Genomic DNA, 20,237 nt, shown 5'->3' with positions numbered 1-20,237 from the left:
GCGGGGCCGGGCGCGGTGGCTCAAGCCTGTAATCCCAGCACTTTGGGAGGCCAAGACGGGCGGATCACGAGGTCAGGAGATCGAGACCATCCTGGCTAATACGGTGAAACCCTGTCTCTACTTAAAAATACAAAAAACTAGCCGGGCGAGGTGGCGGGCGCCTGTAGTCCCAGCTACTCGGGAGGCTGAGGCAGGAGAATGGCGTAAACCCAGGAGGCGGAGCTTGCAGTGAGCTGAGATCCGGCCACTGCACTCCAGCCTGGGTGGCAGAGCAAGACTCCGTCTCAAAAAAAAAAAAAAAAAAAGAAAAAAATGTCTGCTGGCTCTCCTGCAGCATTTTACTTAATCATTTTTCAGACGAGGGATGAGGAGTGGTTGGGTAAAGGAAATCATCAAATGGAGCCTTAAATAACTGATTATAAAAGCTTTTTGTAAAATCACACAAATATTTCAAGAATAAATGCATTCTGGAGATACAAACCAGGCAAAAAGAAACAAAAATCAATGAAATTGGCATTACACTGGTAAAAGGCCAAATGGACACGAGCCCTCGAGGGTCTATTGTGAAGTGCTTGGGGGCAAGTGGCCTCAAAGAAACTTGGGAGTGAGAGGTTTGCACTGAGCTTGGGAAGGGAGCCTTGGGAAAACACCACACTTGTGAAATCAGAAAAAAAAAAAAAAAGCAAGTGATGGTGCTCACAGCCCAGGATGACCTCCTGCTGGTTTAGGTCAGAGAAAACCTGAGAGAGAGATTCCTAAAACAATGAGGGTTGTAAGGGGACTGGTGGAAAAAATCCAGTGGAAATATTTTCTCCGGAAAGGAGGGAGCAAAGTCATGGTAAGTTAAAATCTGGTACCCTACTGTAGTAGTAAACTTAAGGCCTGTTGAGGAAATTTTAAAACTTCCATCAGGTGACTGTATCAGGGAGGAGAAAACCAAGTGCTTCTTGCTTCACCTTCTGCTGCTTCTGGGACTTTTCTAGAGCTAGTACCTAAGGACAAGACCCTGAACCCATTTTATCACTGGGAGAGGAAAACCACCAGGCTTCCCAGCTATGGCTTGGCAACTCCGGAGTTCCCACGGCTTCCGTCAGGGCTCCAGGCCCTGATAGGTGGCCTCAGGCAGGAGGAGATCGGGAACGGATGGGAGAGCTGGTCAAGAAGGTGGTATAGGGACCATCCCCAAACACGTTGGCGTATGATGATTTGAGGAACTGGACATAGTTCTGCATGCTGCGGTTGGTGCTCTCGGACTGCTCCAGGCGATCTTTCAGGTCTTGCAGCCGGCTCTGGTAGCGGCGATCCGCCTATGAGGAGAAACAGAGCATGGGTCCGCTGTGCAGTGTCCAAAATAGAAATCCATGGAGACACAGGGACTTTCTTAGGAGTTGCCAGGGGGTTGGGGGGGGCAAGTGCAGAGTGACTTCTAATGGGTAGAGGGTTTCTTTCTGAAAATATTCTAAGAGCCAGACACAGTGCCTCATGCCTATAATCCCAACACTTCCGGAGGCCAGGACAGAATCATCACCTGAGCCTGGGAGTTCAAGACCAGCATAGGGCTGGGCATGGTGGCTCACGCCTGTAATCCCAGCACTTTGGGAGGCCAAGGTGGGCGGATCACAAGGTCAGGAGATCGAGACCATCCTGGCTAACACGGTGAAACCCCATCTCTACTAAAAATACAAAAAATTAGCTGGGCGTGGTGGCACATGCCTGTAGTCCCAGCTACTCGGGAAGCTGAGGCAGGAGAATGGATGAACCCAGGAGGCGGAGCTTGCAGTGAGCTGAGATTGTGCCACGGCACTGCCACTGCACTCCAGCCTGGGTGAGAGCGAGACTCCATCTCAAAAAAGAAAAAAAAAGACCAGCACATGGGCAACATAGTGAAACTCTATCTCTACAAAAAATATAAAAATTAGCTGGGTGTGATGGTGTGTGCCTGTAGTCCTAGCTACTCAGGAGGCTGGGGTGGGAGGGCTGCTTAACCCCAGGAGTTTGGAGCTGCAGTGAGCTATGACAGCACCACTGCACTCTAGCCTGGGTGACAGAGTGAAACTTGGTCTAAAAAAAGAAAAGAGTCTGGGTGCAGTGGTTCACACCTGTAATCCCAGCACTTTGGGAGGCCAAGGTGGGCAGATCATTTGAGATCACGAGTTGAAGACCAGCCTGGCCAACATGGCGAAACCCCATCTCTACTAAAAATACACACAAAAAAGTAGCCAGGGATGGTAGCGCATGCTTGTAATCCCAGCTACTCGGGAGTCTGAGGGTGGGGTGGGGATCATATGAACCAAGGAGGTGCAGGTTGCAGTGAGCCGAGATCGTACCACTGCATTCCAGCCTGCGTGAAACATGGAGACTCTGTCTCTATAAGTAAATAAATATCTACCCAGGATATCCTTAAGGGATAGGAAAGTGATTGGAGAAAAATAAAACCATGTCATATTCACAAAAACAGTAACAACAAAACACCTTGGCCCACAGGCCCCACAGAAGTGGGCTCTGCTGCCCACTCTCCTAGCCCGGCCCACCAGCCTGACTCACATCCTCACGGCTCCGCCGCAGCTGGCTCAGTTCAGTTTTGGTTCTGCTCAGCTGAGTCTCAAGGTCCAGGATTTTGTTCTGGGCTGCTCGCTCCTTGGACAGCGCGTGCTCCTTGGTTTGTTCCACCTGCACATTCAAAGGCCCAGATATGAGGCTGGTTTACTGGACATGGGGAACACTTGGCAAAGAGAAGGCTGGGCCCCTCCCACTATCTGGTCTCACAGACAGCACTTGCACATCATTGTGGACTGTGTTCTCTAGAATGTTGGGGCAGGAACTAACTATGGGGATGATGCCTGCCACCCAGCTTTGCCTGCCCTTTCCCAATGCTCCAGGAGTCACCACCTAAGATGTGGTAAGCCTATGTGAAGCTCAAGAGGGTAGTGAGTAAATGAGCAATCGTCAGATATCAAGCATTGAGCCCTCTACAGTGAAAATGTGATCCTTACAACTAATTCATGAAGTGGGTACAACTGTGTGCCCATTTTTCAGATGGAGAAATAGGCTGAGAGGTTAGGTGATTTGCCCAAGGTCACAGAGCTAGTCACTCATAAAATCGGGACTGACCTGCCTCCTCGCGTCTTCAATGGCGCTCTCCAACTGCCTTGCCAGGGTCCCGCATTCGCGTGTTTTCTCCTCCAGCCGCAGCTGAGACTGGTGGATTGCCTCTTCCCTCTTGGCAATCACCTGTAGGAACTCGATATTCTGGGCACTGGTCGCCTCCAGTTTCCTAGGTGGAAGCACTCAATCAGATCCTGGGCATACCACAACCTGTCATGTTCCACCCCGCCAGGGGGCTGCCAGCCTCTCCTGGACTGGGGATCTTATCATGCCAAGAATCTCCAAGGAGCCACAGGAATAAGCCAAAGAAATCTGCAGATCAGTAAGGTGGCCAAAGAACTGTGCAGCTGGTGCAACTGGTTAGAGAACAGAGTGAAGGGTGGGAACGCAAGCAGAGACTGACCATGGACTGTGTTAAGTGTGGATAGCATCGCATGGAACACAGCAACTTGCAGCTCAGAAAAATGGCACCACTATTATCCCCACTTTAGAGATGAAGAGACCGAGCCTCAGAGAGGGGAATTCATTGGTCTGAATTCAGCACAGCTGGCAAGTCTGTAACCGAAACCTAAGCCCTCAACTTCTGCTGTTCACTGCTGCCTCCCACAGCAAAGGGACTTCAGCTACACCACTCAACATCTTGTGTGACCAGCCATAGGGCAGCTGTGGCCATTCTAATATACACACACTGTCCTCAATGCACTTCCAGGATGCCTTCCAATTTAAGGAGCTCTGCAGGGCCTGCAGGATCTAGCTGCATTTCCAAGGCCGGGAGGGCAGAGCGGGGGTGGAGCCTGGAAGGAGCCCACTTGGTTGTAGCCTCTTTGCAAGTGCACTGGTCACCTGGGGCACTTAGGGCCTCCTAGGACCTCAGGCACCTTCACCTCTGAAACTAAGGCTGGGATCAGGGCTGGAGGACTCTTGCCCACCTCTTACAGATGCTCATATAAGCTCTCAAGGAAGACAGTCATGGGTCTAAGTCATGCTTTGCCAGGTACCAACAGTGTGATGCTGGGAAAGTCACTTAACTTCTCCCCAAGCTCAGTTTCCTCATATTTAAAACTGGGATAATACCAGCTAACTAATAACATATGCTAAGCTATACTGAGTGCTCCTCTATGCCAGGTAACATGCTAGGACCTTTACCAGGATTGTATCATTGAAGATTCACACTACCACCATGAAAAGATTATTATCAGCCAGGTGTGGTGGCTCCTGCCTGTACTCCCAGCACTCTAGGAGGCCTAGATGGGTGGATCGCTTGAGCCCAGCAGTTCAGGAGCAGCCTGGGCAACACGGCGAAACACCTTCTCTACAAAAAATACAAAAATTAGCCAGGTGTGGTGGCGTACGTCTGTAGTCCTAGCTACTTGGGAGGTTGCGGCAGGAGAATCGCTTGAGCCGAGGAGGTCGAGGTTGCAGTGAGCTGAGATTGCACCACCGCACTCCAGCCTGGGTGACAGAGTGATTGATTGATTGATTGACTGATTGATAGACAGACAGAGAGATATAGATAAATTAACTCTACCTTGATCCTTTCCTCAAAAAGAGGAAATTGAGCTTCAAAGGAATTAAATGATTTGCTCAAGATCACAATGCCGGTAAGTGGCAGAGCTGGGCCCCAAGGCCAGGGCTTCTGATTCCCAAAGCTGTACCCTTCACCTCTGACTGCCTCCAACAATCCGTAAATAACAGAGAAGGGTCAGATCAGAAAGGTCTTTGGAAGGTTGACTGGCAAGAAAGGGCAGAAAAGAGTGGGGAAGTGGCCCCACCACAGTATACTGGCTGCTGCATTCAAACTGGGCCCTGCTGACATGCTTGGACCAGGCATGCCTTTTGGGACAGGTGGTGCCTACAGGTGGGCTGATCCTGATCACGCTGTCATGGAGTATCTCCCCAGGCTGAGAGGCCCCCTTGCTCTCTCCCACAATGCTTACCACTGAAAAGGAAGCAGCTTTTCCTCTGAGGTCTGCCTAGTACCTTCCAGGGCCTTGAGTCCCTCAAACACTTCCGCACACTAAGCAAAAAACAGCTAAGTGGCTGAAAGTCTCAGGTCCTAGGAAGAGGACAGAGATGGGACCAAGTGCCTCTAACCTCTCCAGTTCATCCACCTTCAGACTCAGCTGTTTATTTTCCTTCTGGGAAGCCTGATGTTTCTCTCTCGCCATCTCCAGCTTGTCCCCCTGGTGTTCGATCTAAAATGACAGGAACACAGACTGGTTTACAAAGGAATTTCCCGCTAGAGCCCTCCCCTCTCCCTATGACCTGTTGTCCACACCCAGGAAAGGGGTACAGTGCCCTCAGCAGGCGTCCAAGTCTCAACGCACAACCTAGAGGAGAAAGGACAGCAGGGATAGGTTAGGCCCAACTCCAAAGACAAAAGGCTCTCCCCACACTGGGAGAAACCAGGTTTGATGCTAAAGAATGACAAAAATGCTTTCTTGATCAGGGGAGGCCACTCAGAGAGGCCCAGCTAGGATCCAGGAAAGACATGAGAAGGCAGAAACAGCTGACAGGGCTAACTGGCCCATACAAACCAACCAGAGAGCTTTACCTGTTATGTTGCTGGTACTATTGATCTCAAACTCCTCTTAACTGGGGACAAGTGCAGGCAAGACCACAGGAAATCTGTCAATCCTTTTGAGTTGGCAAGTTTGAGAATGTACCCAGACCCAGAGGACTGCTTTATGCAGAAGCCTCAGCTATCAGGGCTAAAAGGCCCTGAGAATGCTCAGGTTCAACGGAGAAGGCAGGCACTGTAAGGTTACAGTACTGAGAACATCCGGTTGGGAACCAGACAGAGCTGGCTGGGTTCCAATCCCTGCTTACTAAGTACTAGCTCTGTGATGGTAGGGAATTACTTCTCTCTATGCCTTGGGCTGCTTTCTGTAAAATGGGGAAAATAACACATGCACCTCACAAAGTTCCTGATGGAATTACATGAGAGAATGCAGGAACACAAAAGAGGTGCTCAAAAAATGGTAGCTCCTTTTCTAATTATCACAAGTACACGTCAGGAGTGGGGAAGGGGCCAGCTGGGCGCAGTGGCTCACACCTGTAATCCTAGTACTTTGGGAGGCTAAGGCAGGCGGATCACGCGATCAGGAGATTGAGACCATCCTGGCTAACACGGTGAAACCCCGTCTCTACTAAAAATACAAAAAATTGGCCGGGCGCGGTGGCTCAAGCCTGTAATCCCAGCACTTTGGGAGGCCGAGACGGGCGGATCACGAGGTCAGGAGATCGAGACCCTCCTGGCTAATACAGTGAAACCCCGTCTCTACTAAAAAATACAAAAACTAGCCGGGCGAGGTGGCGGGCGCCTGTAGTCCCAGCTACTCGGGAGGCTGAGGCAGGAGAATGGCGTGAACCTGGGAGGCGGAGCGTGCAGTGAGCCGAGATCACGCCACTGCACTCCAGCCTGGGCGACAGAGCGAGACTCTGCCTCAAAAAAAAAAAAAAAAAATACAAAAAATTAGCTGGGCGTGGTGGCTCGCACCTGTAGTCCCAGCTACTCGGGAGGCTGAGGCAGGAGAATGGCGTGAACCTGGGAGGCGGAGCGTGCAGTGAGCCGAGATCACGCCACTGCACTCCAGCCTGGGCGACAGAGCGAGACTCCATCTAAAAAAAAAAAAAAAAGAGTGGGGGCCGGGCGCGGTGGCTCAAGCCTGTAATCCCAGCACTTTGGGAGGCCGAGGCGGGCGGATCACGAGGTCAGGAGATCGAGACCATCCTGGCTAACATGGTGAAACCTCGTCTCTACTAAAAAATACAAAAAACTAGCCGGGCGCGTTGGCAGGCGCCTGTAGTCCCAGCTACTTGGGAGGCTGAGGCAGGAGAATGGCGTGAACCCGGGAGGCGGAGCTTGCAGTGAGCTGAGATCCGGCCACTGCACTCCAGTCCCGGCGACAGAGCAAGACTCCGCCTCAAAAAAAAAAAAAAAAAAAAAAAAAAAAAAAAAAAGACTGGGGAAGGGGCCTTGCCCAGAGTCATGCTGCAAATGAGTGGTATATAATTTCTTGGACACTGTAGGACACTGTAGGCATGGTTCTAGAAACCCAGAGACAGACTGCTTCTGGGAGAAAGGGACTGCTTGCTTCTTTCAAGACAGAATCTCAGGCAGTGAATCTGTTAAGAGTCAGGAGAAGCAGCTGAAGCAAGAGAAAGAGAAAAAGAAATTCTACAGCTCGGTGTCTGCTAGCACCTCCCAGCTGTAGGTGTGGAGCTGAGGACAGCAGCAGAGCATACAGGCAGAGGCCGGCAGAGGCAGCAGTCTTGGGTGGCAGCAACAGCAGGAGGGCCCAGTGACTCCACGCAAGTGACGGCTCCTATAACTACAATCACTTTGTGCAAACACATGGCATTTGGCACACCAGACTTTTATTTCACAGCACTGATGATAGCTCATTCCTTTTAAAAAGCGGCAGCCAAGAAAAAGGAAGTAGTCCTCCCTTAGGGGGCATGCAGCTCATCTTGGTATGCGGGCCCCTGCTCGGGTCAGTTCGTGGGACCCTTTCTGCCAGTCCCTTACCCGGCTGCGCAGGTCTGATATGATGGCTGTGAGGTCGATGTTCTTCCGCTCATAGCCCTGCAGTTGGTCTTGGCACTCAGCCAGCTTCGCCTCCGTGATCTTCAGGATGTCAGGGAGCTGCTGCAGGTCAGCCAGCTGAGACTGGAACTGCCTTCGTGCCTGAAGCAGGAAGGAAAGACCCACAGTTAGGAAAGGCCTGGCTCCTAGTGGAGCCGGGCAGAGTCCTTTAGAGTTAGGGCAGGGCTGACACAGTCCCCACTGGAGGATCCTGCAAAATCCACAGCAGAAGTGTGGCCTACACTCCCTGCTGGCCACTGAGCAGGTGGCTTGCCATTCATTTAGTTATCCAGTAACAATGGCAACCACACAGTAAACACCAAGACCCAGGCGTTGTACTAGGGGCTCTGCACACTTGCTCATTTAATTCAGACAACCTGTAAAACAGGTGATGCTGTCCCCATATAAAGATAGTAAGGCTCAAGAGAACTAAGTCATCTGCCCAAGGTCATTCAGCTACAAACTGGTAAACACAGGATTAAAGTCTAGTCTAACTCCAAGCCAAGCACAGTGGCTCACGCCTGTAATCTCAGCACTCTGGAAAGCTAAGGGGGGCAGATCATTTGAGGTCAGGAGTTCGACACCATCCTGGCCAACATGGTGAAACCCCGTCTCTACTAAAAATACAAAAATTAGCTGGGAGTGGTGGCACATGCCTGTAGTCCCAGCTACTTGGGATGCTGAAGCAGGAGAACTGCTTGAACCCGGGAAGTGGAGGTTGCAGTGAGCCGAGATCACGCCACTGCACTCCAGCCTGAGTGACACAGCAAGACTCAGTCTCAAAAAAAAAAAAAAAATTTAAAAAGTCTAGTCTAACTCTAAAGCCCCTAGGAAAGCAGTCACAATGCTACAGGTTAGAGGGAAAGGTGAGAAATATCTGGTCTCAGTCCCTCCTTGTACTTAACATGGAGACTGAGGATCAGAGAGGAGCTTGACTTGCTCAAGATTATGAAACAAATTAGTGGCTGAGCCTGGACTCAGCCCATCTCCAAAGTAACCATTAAGATAATCCCCCTGCTCTAATCAGCCAAACCATCTGTAGAAGAATAAGGCTTTTTGGGAAGAGGATGGGAGACATATTTTCTGGTTGGTACAAAATAAAGACACCATATAGAATGAAATAGGCATGTCAAAGACCTGGCATAACTGTAGATTTCTGTCTACTTGAACGCTCCAAGCAGGAGTTTTTTTTTTTTGAGACAAGAGTTTTACTCCTGTTGCCCAGGCTGGAGTGCAATGGCACGATCTCGGCTCACTGCAACCTTCGCCTCCCAGGTTCAAGCGATTCTCCTGCCTCAGTCTCCCAAGTAGCTGGGATTACAGGCAAGTGCCACCATGCTCGGCTAATTTTGTATTTTAGTAGAGACAGGGTGTTTCGCCATGTTGGTCAGGCTGGTCTTGAACTCCCAACCTCAGTTGACCTGCCTGCCTCAGTCTCCCAAAGTGCTGGGATTACAGGTGTGAGCCACTGCGCCTGGCCAGGAGGGTTTTGTTGTTGTTGTTGTTTTAAGGAAATTGAAAAGGAGATAGAAGAAAACCAAGAGGGGGAAAAAAAAAAAAGACAAAGCAGCAGCATGAGAGAGAGAAGAGAGGAGACAAGAAAGACACAAAGGAGAGAGAGACACAGGGTAGAGTGGATCAGTCCACCAATGAGAAAATGAGCTCATCTTTGTTGCCCAAATCAGATAGGGTCAAAGCAAACAAGGGGAACAGACTCACAGTCATTGAGTTAGATATGGAATTGGGTAGAAGAAAGCAAGGAAGGAAAGCAGTACCGCCTCAATCTCTTTGTTCATCTCATCTTTAAGGATCTTGTTCTCTTTGTCACAGCGTTCTAGCTGGGCAGCTACTTCATCAGCCTCCAATCTGGTCTTCATCACCTAAGGACCAACAACACTGTGGTTCATCTTAGGCAGAGCCACGTTTTGGTGAAAACCATCTTCCATACCCAACCCTTCCTGGGGTTGGCCTGGTAGGGAGCCCCCAGTCTCATGGGGGCAGGGTGGGCACTGTTTGGAAGGGCCAGGGCCCCAGTGAGTCCTACCTGACTCTTATAGTTGTCAATCATCCCCTCATAGTTCTTCACTGAGGCCTTCAGCTGCTGGACCTCGAGGTGTGCCTGGTTGAGCTTGTCCTCCATTGGAGCAAAGCTGGCCTAGAAGGGATGGCTCATGAGTAACCCACAGGAAGGTTCTGCAACAGGTGGACCTCCTACCCTCAACTCTATCCAAGGAACCAGCAAAGGAAAGGCCCCCTACTCTAACCCACAAAGCACTTTGCCTGAGAGAAGCACCAAGAAGCAGGTAAGACTCCTAATGTTACCACCTCAGGTGAATAGAGATGCAAATCAATTACTTCTGTTTTTTCTTATTCCAAAAGCAATATATAATCATTAAAGAAAATGGAGATAAAACCAATACACACTAATCCTAATGCTTAATGACTTGGGATATGGCTTTATATCTATAGCTGCATAACTTTTTCGTTTCTGTCAAAAAGAATGAGACCATACTATACTTACTGCTATGTAATATACTTTTTCCCCACCAGGGGATCTGCCAGGTTGTATGTAACATACTTTTTGTTTAAATTTGTTTATTTATTTATTTATTTATGAGACAGAGTCTCGCTCTGTCACCCAGGCTGGAGTGCAGTGGCCTGATCTCAGCTCACTACAACCTCCGCCCCAGAGTTCAAGCAATTCTCCTGCCTCAGCCTCCCGAGTAGCTGGGACTACAGGCATCCGCCACCACGCCTGGCTAATTTTTATATTTTTAGGAGAGACAGGGTTTCACCATATTGGCCAGGCTCATCTTAAACTCCTGACCTTGTGATCCACCCGCCTCTGCCTCCCAAAGTGCTGGGATTACACGCGTGGGCCACCACGCCCGGCTGTTTATTTTTGAGATGGAGTCTCGCTCTGTCGCCCAGGCTGGAGTGCAAAGACACAATCTCAGTTCACTGCAACCTCTGCCTCCCAGGTTCAAGCTATTCTCCTGCCTCAGCCTCCGGAGTAGCTGGGATTACAGGCACACACCACCACACCTGGCTAATTTTTATATTTTTGGTAGAGATGGGGTTTTACCATGTTGGCCAGGCTGATATCAAACTCCTGAACTCACATGATCTGCCTGCCTTAGCCTCCCAAAGTGCTGAGATTATAGGCGTGAGCGACCATGTCCAGCTGTAACATACTTTATAAATTAACAATATGTTGTGGGCTGGGTGCGGTGGCTCATGCCTGTAATTCCAGCACTTTGGGAGGCCAAGGCGGGAGGACCACGAGGTCAGGAGTTCGAGACCAGCCTGGCCAATACTGTGACGCCGGGTCTCTACTAAAAATACAAAAACCAGCCAGATGTGCTGGCGTGCACCTGTAGTCCCAGCTACTTGGGAGGCTGAGGCAGAAGAATCGCTTGAACCTGGGAGGTGGAGGTTGGTTGCAGCGAGCCGAGATTGCACAACTGCACTCCAGCCTGGGTGACACAGTGAGACTCTGTCTCAAAAAAAAAAAAAAAAAAAAAAAAATTATGTTGTGAATTTCTCTCAAGTCAATAAATGTCCTCTCAACTTATAATGCAGGTGGGAAATTTAAAGAATAAAATAAATGTCTTCCTGTAACCAAAATACGCATCTTAGATGGAACAATATAAAATGGTGTATCAAATGAATAAAATAAGTAGTAGTCACTTAAAAGAGAGATAAAGCTCAAAAATCCAACCTTAACAGATGTCTGTAAATATGGTTAAATCAGAAAAGCAAGTGAAAGAATAATGGATGGATAAGTGGATGTGTATGTGCTTGATTATGTTAGTACCGGGGGAAAATCTAGAAAAATACATGTTCACGGCTAGTGGAGATCTTCACGTCTATATCACGTTTCTGTAATGTTTTGAACTTTTACTATGAGCATATTTAACTTTTATAATCATACTGGGAAAGGCCAGGTGTGGTGGCTCACGTCTGTAATCCCAACACTTTGGGAGGCGGAGGCAGGTGAATTATTTGAGGTCAGGAGTTCAAGACCAGCCTGACCAACGTGGTGAAACCCTGTCTCTACTAAAAATACAAAAAATTAGCTGGGCATAGTGGCAGACGCCTATAATCCCAGCTACTTGGGAGGCTGAGGCAGGAGAATCGCTTGATCCCGGAAGGTAGAGGTTGCAGTGAGCCGAGATCTGCCACTTCACTCCAGCCTGGACAACAGAGCAAGACTCTGTCTCAAAAAAAAAAAAAAATTAAACTAGGAAAATATACTTCTACAAACATCATTTTGAATGGCCACAATGTAATACACTACACAGATGCACCATACTATAACTAATCCCCTAAATAATTGTTGGCTTTTAAAATTTTTTTGTAGAAATGGGGTCTTCCTGGGGTTGCCCAGGCTGGTCTAGAATTCCTGGCCTCAAGCAGTCCTCCCGCATTGGGATTACAGGTGTGAGCCACCATGGCTGGCCTCCTAAATAACTGTTAAGACTTACATGTTACTTTTAATTTATCTGACAATTACACTATATAATGAGATACTAGTACACTCCCACCAGAGTAGCTAACATAAAATAGACACTCAGTACCAAGCATTGCCAAGGAGGCCAGAGCGACTGTTATCCTTTTTTTACTCACCACTGACAGGTGTGGAGATTTGTTCAACTACTTTACTATTCAGTAACATCTACCAATAACTACTTTACTACTTAGTAACATGCTTTACTATTCAGTGACATCTACCAAATATAGACTTATGCACACCCAGTGATGACCTGGCAGTTCTACTTCAAGGTATATAGACAATAAAGATGCACCAAATGTGTACACCTAAAGACATACAGAGATGTTCACAGCAACACTATGGAAACCCAAATGTCCACTGACAGTAGAATGGACAAATGTACTGTGGTGTATTCATATAATGGCATACCGTGGAGGGCTGAGGATGAATAAACTGCTACAAACAATGGGGCTGACTCAGCAAACTTGCGGAGTAGAAGCCAGGCCCAAGGGTGTTCAAACTACTCAAATCTCTAAAGTTAAAAGCAGGCAACTGGCCGGGCTCGGTGGCTCAAGCCTGTAATCCCAGCACTTTGGGAGGCCGAGACGGGTGGATCACAAGGTCAGGAGATCGAGACCATCCTGGCTAACCCAGTGAAACCCCGTCTCTACTAAAAAATACAAAAAACTAGCCGGGCGAGGTGGCGGCGCCTGTAGTCCCAGCTACTCGGGAGGCTGAGGCAGGAGAATGGCGTAAACCCGGGAGGCAGAGCTTGCAGTGAGCTGAGATCCGGCCACTGCACTCCAGCCCGGGCGACAGAGCAAGACTCCGTCTCAAAAAAAAAAAAAAAAAAAAGCTGGCAACTAACTTGTGGTGACAGGAGATGGGCTAGCAGTTACCTTTACAGGGGTATTAGTAACAAGAAAGGTCACTAGGGTGCAGGCAAGGTTCAATCAGAATGACTGATAAAGCATATTCACTTTATGAAGATTCTAGGATCTGTGTACTTTTTTCCATATGTTATTCTCCCTTACAATCAATCTTAACAAGAAAAAACAAAATCAGTGAAAACATAAAGCTAGATATTATTGCCCAGATCAACAAAAAAGCAAGATAAAACCTGTCTCTGAAATGTCAACCTCTGCTCAGGTGCCTCTCGCCCCGGCAGGCTTTGAAAGGAGGGTATGGTGAGGTTAAGAGCTAGGGCTCCAGAGTCAGACTCGGGTTCAAATCTCAACTCCGATACTTCCTCGGGCAAAATCTTGACAAGAAACTTGACCTCTCTCTCGGCCTCAGTTTCCTTATTCTCATTTCTTTTTTTTTTTTTGAGATGGAGTCTCACTCTGTTGCCCAGGCTGGAGTGCAGTGGCGCGATCTCAGCTCACTGCAACCTCCACTTCCCGGGCTCAAGCAGTTCTCCTGCCTCAGTCTCCTGAGTAGCTGGGATTACAGGCACACGCCACCATAGTAGAGATGGGGTTTCACTGTGTTGGCCAGGCTGGTCTTGACCTCCTGACCTCAGGTGATCCGCCTGCCTCAGCCTCCCAAAGTGCTGGATTACAGACGTGAGTCACCACGCCCGGCCCCTTATTCTCATTTCAAATGGAGATAATCATCATGTTACTGGCAGATTTTTTTTTTTTTTTTTTTTTTTGAGACGGAGTCTCCCTCTGTCGCCCAGGCTGGAGTGCAGTGGCGCGATCTCAGCTCACTGCAAGCTCTGCCTCTAGGGTTCACGCCATTCTCCTGCCTCAGCCTCCCGAGTAGCTGGGACTATAGGCGCCCGCCACCTCACCCGGCTAGTTTTTTTGTATTTTTTAGTAGAGACGGGGTTTCACCTTGTCTGCCAGGATGGTCTCGATCTCCTGACCTCGTGATCCGCCCGTCTCGGCCTCCCAAAGTGCTGGGATTACAGGCTTGAGCCACCGCACCCGGCCTACTGGCAGATTGTTTTCCAGGCTGGAGTGTAGCGGTGCGATCTTGGCTCACTGCAGCTTCAACCTCCCAGGCTCAAGCGATTCTCCCACCTCAGCCTCCTGAGTAGCTGGGATTATAGGCACATGCCTCCACACCTGGCTACTTTTTGTATGTTTTGTAGAGACAGTATTTCGCCATGTTGCCCATGGCTGCTTTCAAACTCCTATGCTCAAGTGATCCACCTGCCTTGGCCTCCCAAAGTGCTGGGATTACAGGCCTAAACCACCACGCCTTGTCAAATCCAGGCTTTTCTGACTCCCTCTTAGTCCGATGCCCCCAGGCCCACTTAAGACAAGACCCGGTCATCAGTTCGCTGGGCCCCACCCAGATGCCTGGTTCCCAGCTCTCATGCGAACCTTCAGTCTCTCATTCTCCAGCTTGAATGCGGAATACTCAGCAGTCTGACGGTGTAGTCTCTCCACCAGGCTATCCCGGTCTTCCCGCATCTTCTCCTCCAAGGTTTGTTGTTGGTTTACGAGATCTGTTACCCGGCTGGAAGATCACAAAGTGAAAGCAGACAGAGACAATCAATTACACAGGTTCTAAAGAACCCAGGTCATTGTGTGGTGAGGGACCAAGTGTTCTCACCACTCAACATACTGCCTGCCTGCTCCCCAGTCTCCATACTGAGAAGCAACTCTGCTGCCCTGCCTCGGCATTGCTGCTGTGGCACTCCCATGCCTGTGCCACCTCCGAACAACGTCCGTTAAGATGTGTCTCCCATACCTCCCCCTCCAACAAACCATCTACAATTCAACAACAAGCAATGACTTATTAAGAGAAGTGTGGGCTGGGTGTAGTGGCTCACACCTGTAGTCCCAGTGCTTTGGGAGGCCAAGGCGGGAGGACTGCTTGAGCCCAGCAGTTGAAGGTTGCAGTGAGCTATGCTGGTGCCACTGCACTATAGCCTGGGTGAAAGAGCAAGACCTTGTCTCCGCTTTAAAAATAAGAGAGAGAGAGGGATGTGTACCCATCTTGATCCTCTCATGAGACCAAGACACTCTTTGAAGGCAAGGACCAGGGACATGATCCCTTCCCAACTCCCTACGACACCTCCCTGAATCTCTCTGCTTATCAGGTCTTGGTGTTAGGACAGTCTCTTCTGGAATCCCGTCCTGGACTCCCAGGCTGGTGGGCAGGGATTATCACCTAGGCATTCCTCTCCAGCCAGGCCCTGAGCACCCTGGGCTTTTGTGCCCCCAGCAGGGGGCTGGTGCCATGATTGGCTCATTCACATATGAATACCCACCTAGCACAGGCAGGAACAGCAATGAGTGTGGTGTGGGAAAAAGGCACAAATAGAGAGAAAGACGCCAACTTAGGACGCCCGCCCCACCCCCAGTCCCTTCCGCTCCCTGCTGCTCCCTCAGTCACTCAGCAAAGCTATCATCAGTCAAAGAGCAGAGATTGTGGCCTCAAGAGGAGCCCTGGGGCTCACAGGTACTTACTCCTCTATCTTGACCACAGAGCCATCAAAAAACTTTTGCACAATACGTGCTCTCAGTATTGACCAATTACAGTCCACCACTGAACACTGACCAGGCCCAAGCAAACACGTCAGTTTGCTGGCAACTCAAGTTCACCTGGCAAACTCCTACTCACACTTAAAAACCCAGTTCAGACATCTTGTCCCTGACCCCTCCCCTGTACCATGTATGCTTCTGTCTTAGGTATCTATGTTCTCCTACTAGACAGAGAACTCCCTAAGGACAGCAGCTGGCATACAGCCTGGCACATAGTGGGTTCTCAGAACATGTTTGCTAAGTTGAGGTGAATATAGTAAGAGACTTTCCCGACCTGGGAGATTAAATGAGCTCCCCCATGACCTATCCTTAGTCCAGGGAGTCCGAGCCTCTTGTAGCCCTATCTCCTCTACAGAGTAGAGGGCAAGGCATGCATTTGTCTTCTTACTGCTATAACCCTGATGGCCAGCACACAGCAGCTTGGTATATGGTAGATGCTCAATACATATTTTTCCAATAAATGAAGGAACAAATGAGAATGATGGAATGGTCACTGCTCACAGTTCGCCAGTGGCAAGACAGGTGTCAGCTCAGTTACTTGCAACGTGGGGCCACTTTTGCCCCCTACTCCCATGCCATACCACTGACCTACTGACTGGCAGGCACTGGCAAACAGCTGCTGTCCCTGGGCAGACAACAGAGAGAAGACACTTGGGTCACCATCTGCCCCATTCCCCAAGAATAGGAATGAGGACACCAGGGTGCCCATTTCAAATGCTGTGTAGACTGGGGACAGGCTCAGGCCCAGGTGCTGAAGTCAGAGTCACACCTCTGTGACTAGAGACCCGGCCCCTACCCAGTGCCTAACAGTAGTGTAGGACCTCAGGACTAGGGCCAGAGCCTGCACCCCAGCTCCAACCAGAAAGCCCAGCTCAGGGCTACCCACATCACAGCCCAGTGCAGCCCCCAGCCCGGACAGTACAAACAGCAGTCATGTGGCCTTCCCTGAGCCACCAGGCTCCTCCCACCTGCACACCCAAATCCCTCAACAGCCCCACATTCCCTCTCCTACTCTAAGACGTACTCATTCAGGACAATAATTTCCAGCTCGAGGTCTCCCTTGTCTTTTACAACTTGGTTGTAGCGGCTTCTCCAGGACTCCAGAGTGGATAAAGCTTCAGCAACATAAAGATCCTGGGAACACGGGACAACAGCGCCTGTCAGCCTAGTGTCAGGGCTGAGGCTGCCAGGAGCTGGGAGCAGGCTCATCCTAGGTGGTTTCTCACCCTGGTAACCTAAACCTCATTCTGGAATTCACCTTTCTAGAGGGTGCTGGGAGTGACAGTGGGAGCTCAGCTAGTGCTCCCAGATTTCTAGCAATCAAATGTGTCCTGTTTGTAAATCCCTCCTTAACCATCATTCTCACCCACAAAGTTGACGTGGCTGAACTCTCCTACAAAGCCTCCAATCATCTCCAGCCACCCACCCATCCAGCTTTTATCCATTTGATCCCCTTAACTCCCTCTCCCTCCTCCCCAGTCATCTATCCTTTCCACCACTACCATCCCTCATCCACCCACCCCTCCACTACCCATCTGGCCAACCACCCCTCTGCCATCACGCAGCCCTCCTCAGGGCAGGTGAGGAGCTGGGCACCCCAGGCCTGCGACCTTGTCGGCGAGTTGCACGTGCAGCTGCTCAGCATACTCCTCGCTCTTCTCGGCTCGCTCCTTCTGGGCTCGGATGGCCTTCTTCAAGCTCTCTTTGTCTCGGTCTCCCTTCTGCTTCAACTCCTTCAGCTGCTCCATGATGGCCTCCACTTCTGCCTTGTGCTGATTCCCGCTGCGCTCCAGATTCTGGAAGGGGGGAAGGGGTGAGACAGAGAGGGAGAAGAGAGACAAGGAGGTTGTGGGAAGGCAAAGCAGAGGGTGAAGGAGAAAGGGAGGAAAAGGCAAGAGCAAAGAGGAAACGAGGAAGACAGAAACAGATGCTCAGCTGTGTGAGAGGCTCCCTTAACTCGGACCAGAGACACGGTCCCTCCCAGCTCCCCACGATACCTCCCTGGATCTCTCAGCCCATGGGGTCTTGATATTAGGTCAGAACTGCTCTGGAATCCTTCCCTCAACTCCCAGCCTTGTGTTCAAAGATAATTCCTTGGTCACTCAGCAGATGTATGACCTCAGAGGACCCCTGGGCTACAAAGAGACCATTCCTTTCTCTTGGGTAATTAGGAGAACTGAGGGCCTAGGGGATTAAGTGATAGGCCTGGGGACATAGCACACAACCCCGTCACTGCTGGGAAGGATGCCCAACACCTCCTGGGTCTCTGTCCATTGCTCATGCCACTATCCTAGAATGTCTCTGAGGCCTGAGTATTTTGTCATCAGCTGTCTCAGAAACCTTTGGAGGCACACTTCCTGAGTGTGAAACCTGGGCCAGGCCGCCACCACCATCAAATTGGCAGGCCTTGCCTCCTCTTTCCCCACTTGTGGGGCCAATAGGTACCTTGATCTGCATGCACAGGCGACTGTTCTCAGCTTCTTTGGACCGAAGCTGTGCCTGCAAATGCCCACGCATGGACTCCATGGATTTAGAAAGCTCAGAGGCTGTCTTTGCTTGAGCCTGTGGAGAGACAGAGAAAGTGATGGACGCACAGTATTTTTTTTGTTTTTTTCAGACGGAGTCGCGCTCTGTTTCCCAGGCTGGAGTGCAGTGGCGCAATCTCGGCTCACTGCAACCTCCACCTCTTGGGCTCCAGCAATTCTTCCGCCTCAGCCTCCTGAGTAGCTGGAGTTATAGGCACGTGCCATCAAACCCAACTAGTTTTTTGTATTTTTAATAGAGACAGGGTTTCACCATGTTGGCCAGACTGGTCTCCATCTCCTGACCTCAAGTGATCCACCCTCCTCGGCCTCCCAAAGTGCTAGGATTACAGGCGTGAGCCACCGTGACTGGTCAACAATTTTTTTTTTTTTTTTGATACAGGGTATCACTCTGTTGCCAAGGCTAGAGTGCAGTGGCGTGACCACGACTCATTGCAGCCTCAGTCTCCCAGGCTCAAGTGATCCTCCCATCTCAGCATCCAGAGTAGCTGGAACTACAGGTGCATGCCACCACACTTGGCTGATTTTTTTTAATTTTAATTTTTATTTTGTAGAGATGGGGTCTCCCTGTGTTGCCCAGGATGGTCTCGAACTCCTGGCCTCAATCAATCCTCCCAAACTGCTAGGGAGAGGCCTAGGCTGGTCTCAAAAAAAGTGCCAGACATGAGCCACTGCACCCGGCCCAAAGGCAGGATTTGAACCCAGCTCTCTGCATATCCATTATGTTCTACTGGCTCATAAAAATGCACAACTGCAGCTGGGCGCAGTGGCTCATGCCTGTAATCCCAGCATTTTGGGAGGCCGAGGCAGACAGATCACGAGGTCAAGAAATCAAGACCATCCTGGCCAACATGGTGAAACCCCATCTCTACTAAAAATACAAAAGTTAGATCGGCGTAGTGGCGCACACCTGTAGTCCCAGCTACTTGGGAGGCTGAGGCAGGAGAATCGCTCAAACCCAGGAGGCAGAGCTTGCAGTGAGCTGAGATTGCGCCAGTGCACTCCAGCCTGGCGACAGAGCGAGACTCTGTCTCAAAAAAAACAAAAAAAAAAGAACAAAAAAAAAGCACAACTGCTGGGGACAATACCTTCTCACATTGTATTTCCTGAAGGAGCTCTTCCACCTCCTTGTCCTTGTCTTGCAGCAGTAACAGCAGGCGCTGGAAGAGAACACAGGCTGTCAGGTGCCTCCTGGGAAGGGCAAAGAGGCCCAGCCCAGGGAGGACAGAGACTTCTGAGTGCCTGGCCACTGGGGCCCAAGGTCCTACGTATATTGGCCCATGTCAGATATCCTGGTAGGAAGCACCCAACACATGGATTTAAAAAATTTTTTTAAACAATGAACCTGTATTTATTTTACAATTTAAGAACAGTAATGTTAATTGTAGAAAACATTGAGAACACACCAAAAAACTCCTCCAAAGAAACCCCATAAACCCCCATGTAGAAATAACCAGTTAATGCATATTAAAAGTCATATGCTCAGCACCCTTTAAAAAAAAAAGTCATATACCTACTTTGTTCCATAGCCTAAAATCTCATTTTGACCACAATATGATTAAATCTTCTGTATCTTTCTAAGGAGCTGCTTGACGTTTCAAGTTACTGATGTATATCATAACTTAACAAGGGTTCTTGAGCTGGGAATGCATTATCGCCGAGCTTGCTGCATCTCCACTCCTTCCTTGACTAAGCATCAGAGGCACAGGCCACACCTTGGGAAACTGGGCCTCCATCTCCCTCCCCTCTCTTGGAGACTTACAAAAGCATTAATACAGCAGACACTCCAAAAAAGTCTTGGGAAAAGCTGTTGAACTTTATGTTTAGGCCAGCCTATGGTTTCCCAAATTTAACTGGCTATGGAACCTCCCCTTTGGTTTCTTGCACTCATTAACATCTCAAGGAACTTAGGGTTCCATAAATAGACTTTGAAACATGCTGCTTTGGGAGAGACTCCTAGAATTAGGATTACTGAGTCCAAAGGTGTGTACTTTTTGATGGCTTTC

General features: G+C 49.6%; 1 protein-coding gene across 27 annotated transcripts in view; it reads right to left on the bottom strand.

The window, feature by feature from the left end:
• Positions 1-409: 409 nt before the first annotated feature.
• ODF2 (outer dense fiber of sperm tails 2) overlaps positions 410-20,237 on the bottom strand; it is a 51,398-nt gene continuing 31,570 nt past the window's right edge. For all 27 annotated transcript variants that reach the window (XM_033192732.1, XM_033192660.1, XM_033192690.1 and 24 more), the window contains 12 exons: positions 19,320-19,391; positions 18,134-18,250; positions 17,299-17,484; positions 16,713-16,822; positions 14,522-14,657; positions 9,738-9,848; positions 9,469-9,573; positions 7,637-7,795; positions 5,200-5,300; positions 3,112-3,274; positions 2,545-2,670; positions 410-1,307 (listed from right to left, as the gene is read on the bottom strand). In XM_033192732.1, the coding sequence (XP_033048623.1) occupies positions 1,119-1,307; positions 2,545-2,670; positions 3,112-3,274; positions 5,200-5,300; positions 7,637-7,795; positions 9,469-9,573; positions 9,738-9,848; positions 14,522-14,657; positions 16,713-16,822; positions 17,299-17,484; positions 18,134-18,250; positions 19,320-19,391 (1,575 nt within the window). In that variant the 3' untranslated portion in view covers positions 410-1,118. The remainder of the gene's footprint in view (positions 1,308-2,544; positions 2,671-3,111; positions 3,275-5,199; positions 5,301-7,636; positions 7,796-9,468; positions 9,574-9,737; positions 9,849-14,521; positions 14,658-16,712; positions 16,823-17,298; positions 17,485-18,133; positions 18,251-19,319; positions 19,392-20,237) is intronic.

Source organism: Trachypithecus francoisi, unplaced genomic scaffold (genome assembly GCF_009764315.1).
Source record: "Trachypithecus francoisi isolate TF-2019V2 unplaced genomic scaffold, Tfra_2.0 Contig01585, whole genome shotgun sequence".
Taxonomy (NCBI): domain Eukaryota; kingdom Metazoa; phylum Chordata; class Mammalia; order Primates; family Cercopithecidae; genus Trachypithecus; species Trachypithecus francoisi.
The sequence above is the reverse complement of the archived record's forward strand: the minus strand, read 5'-3'. Positions and strand labels throughout refer to the sequence as shown.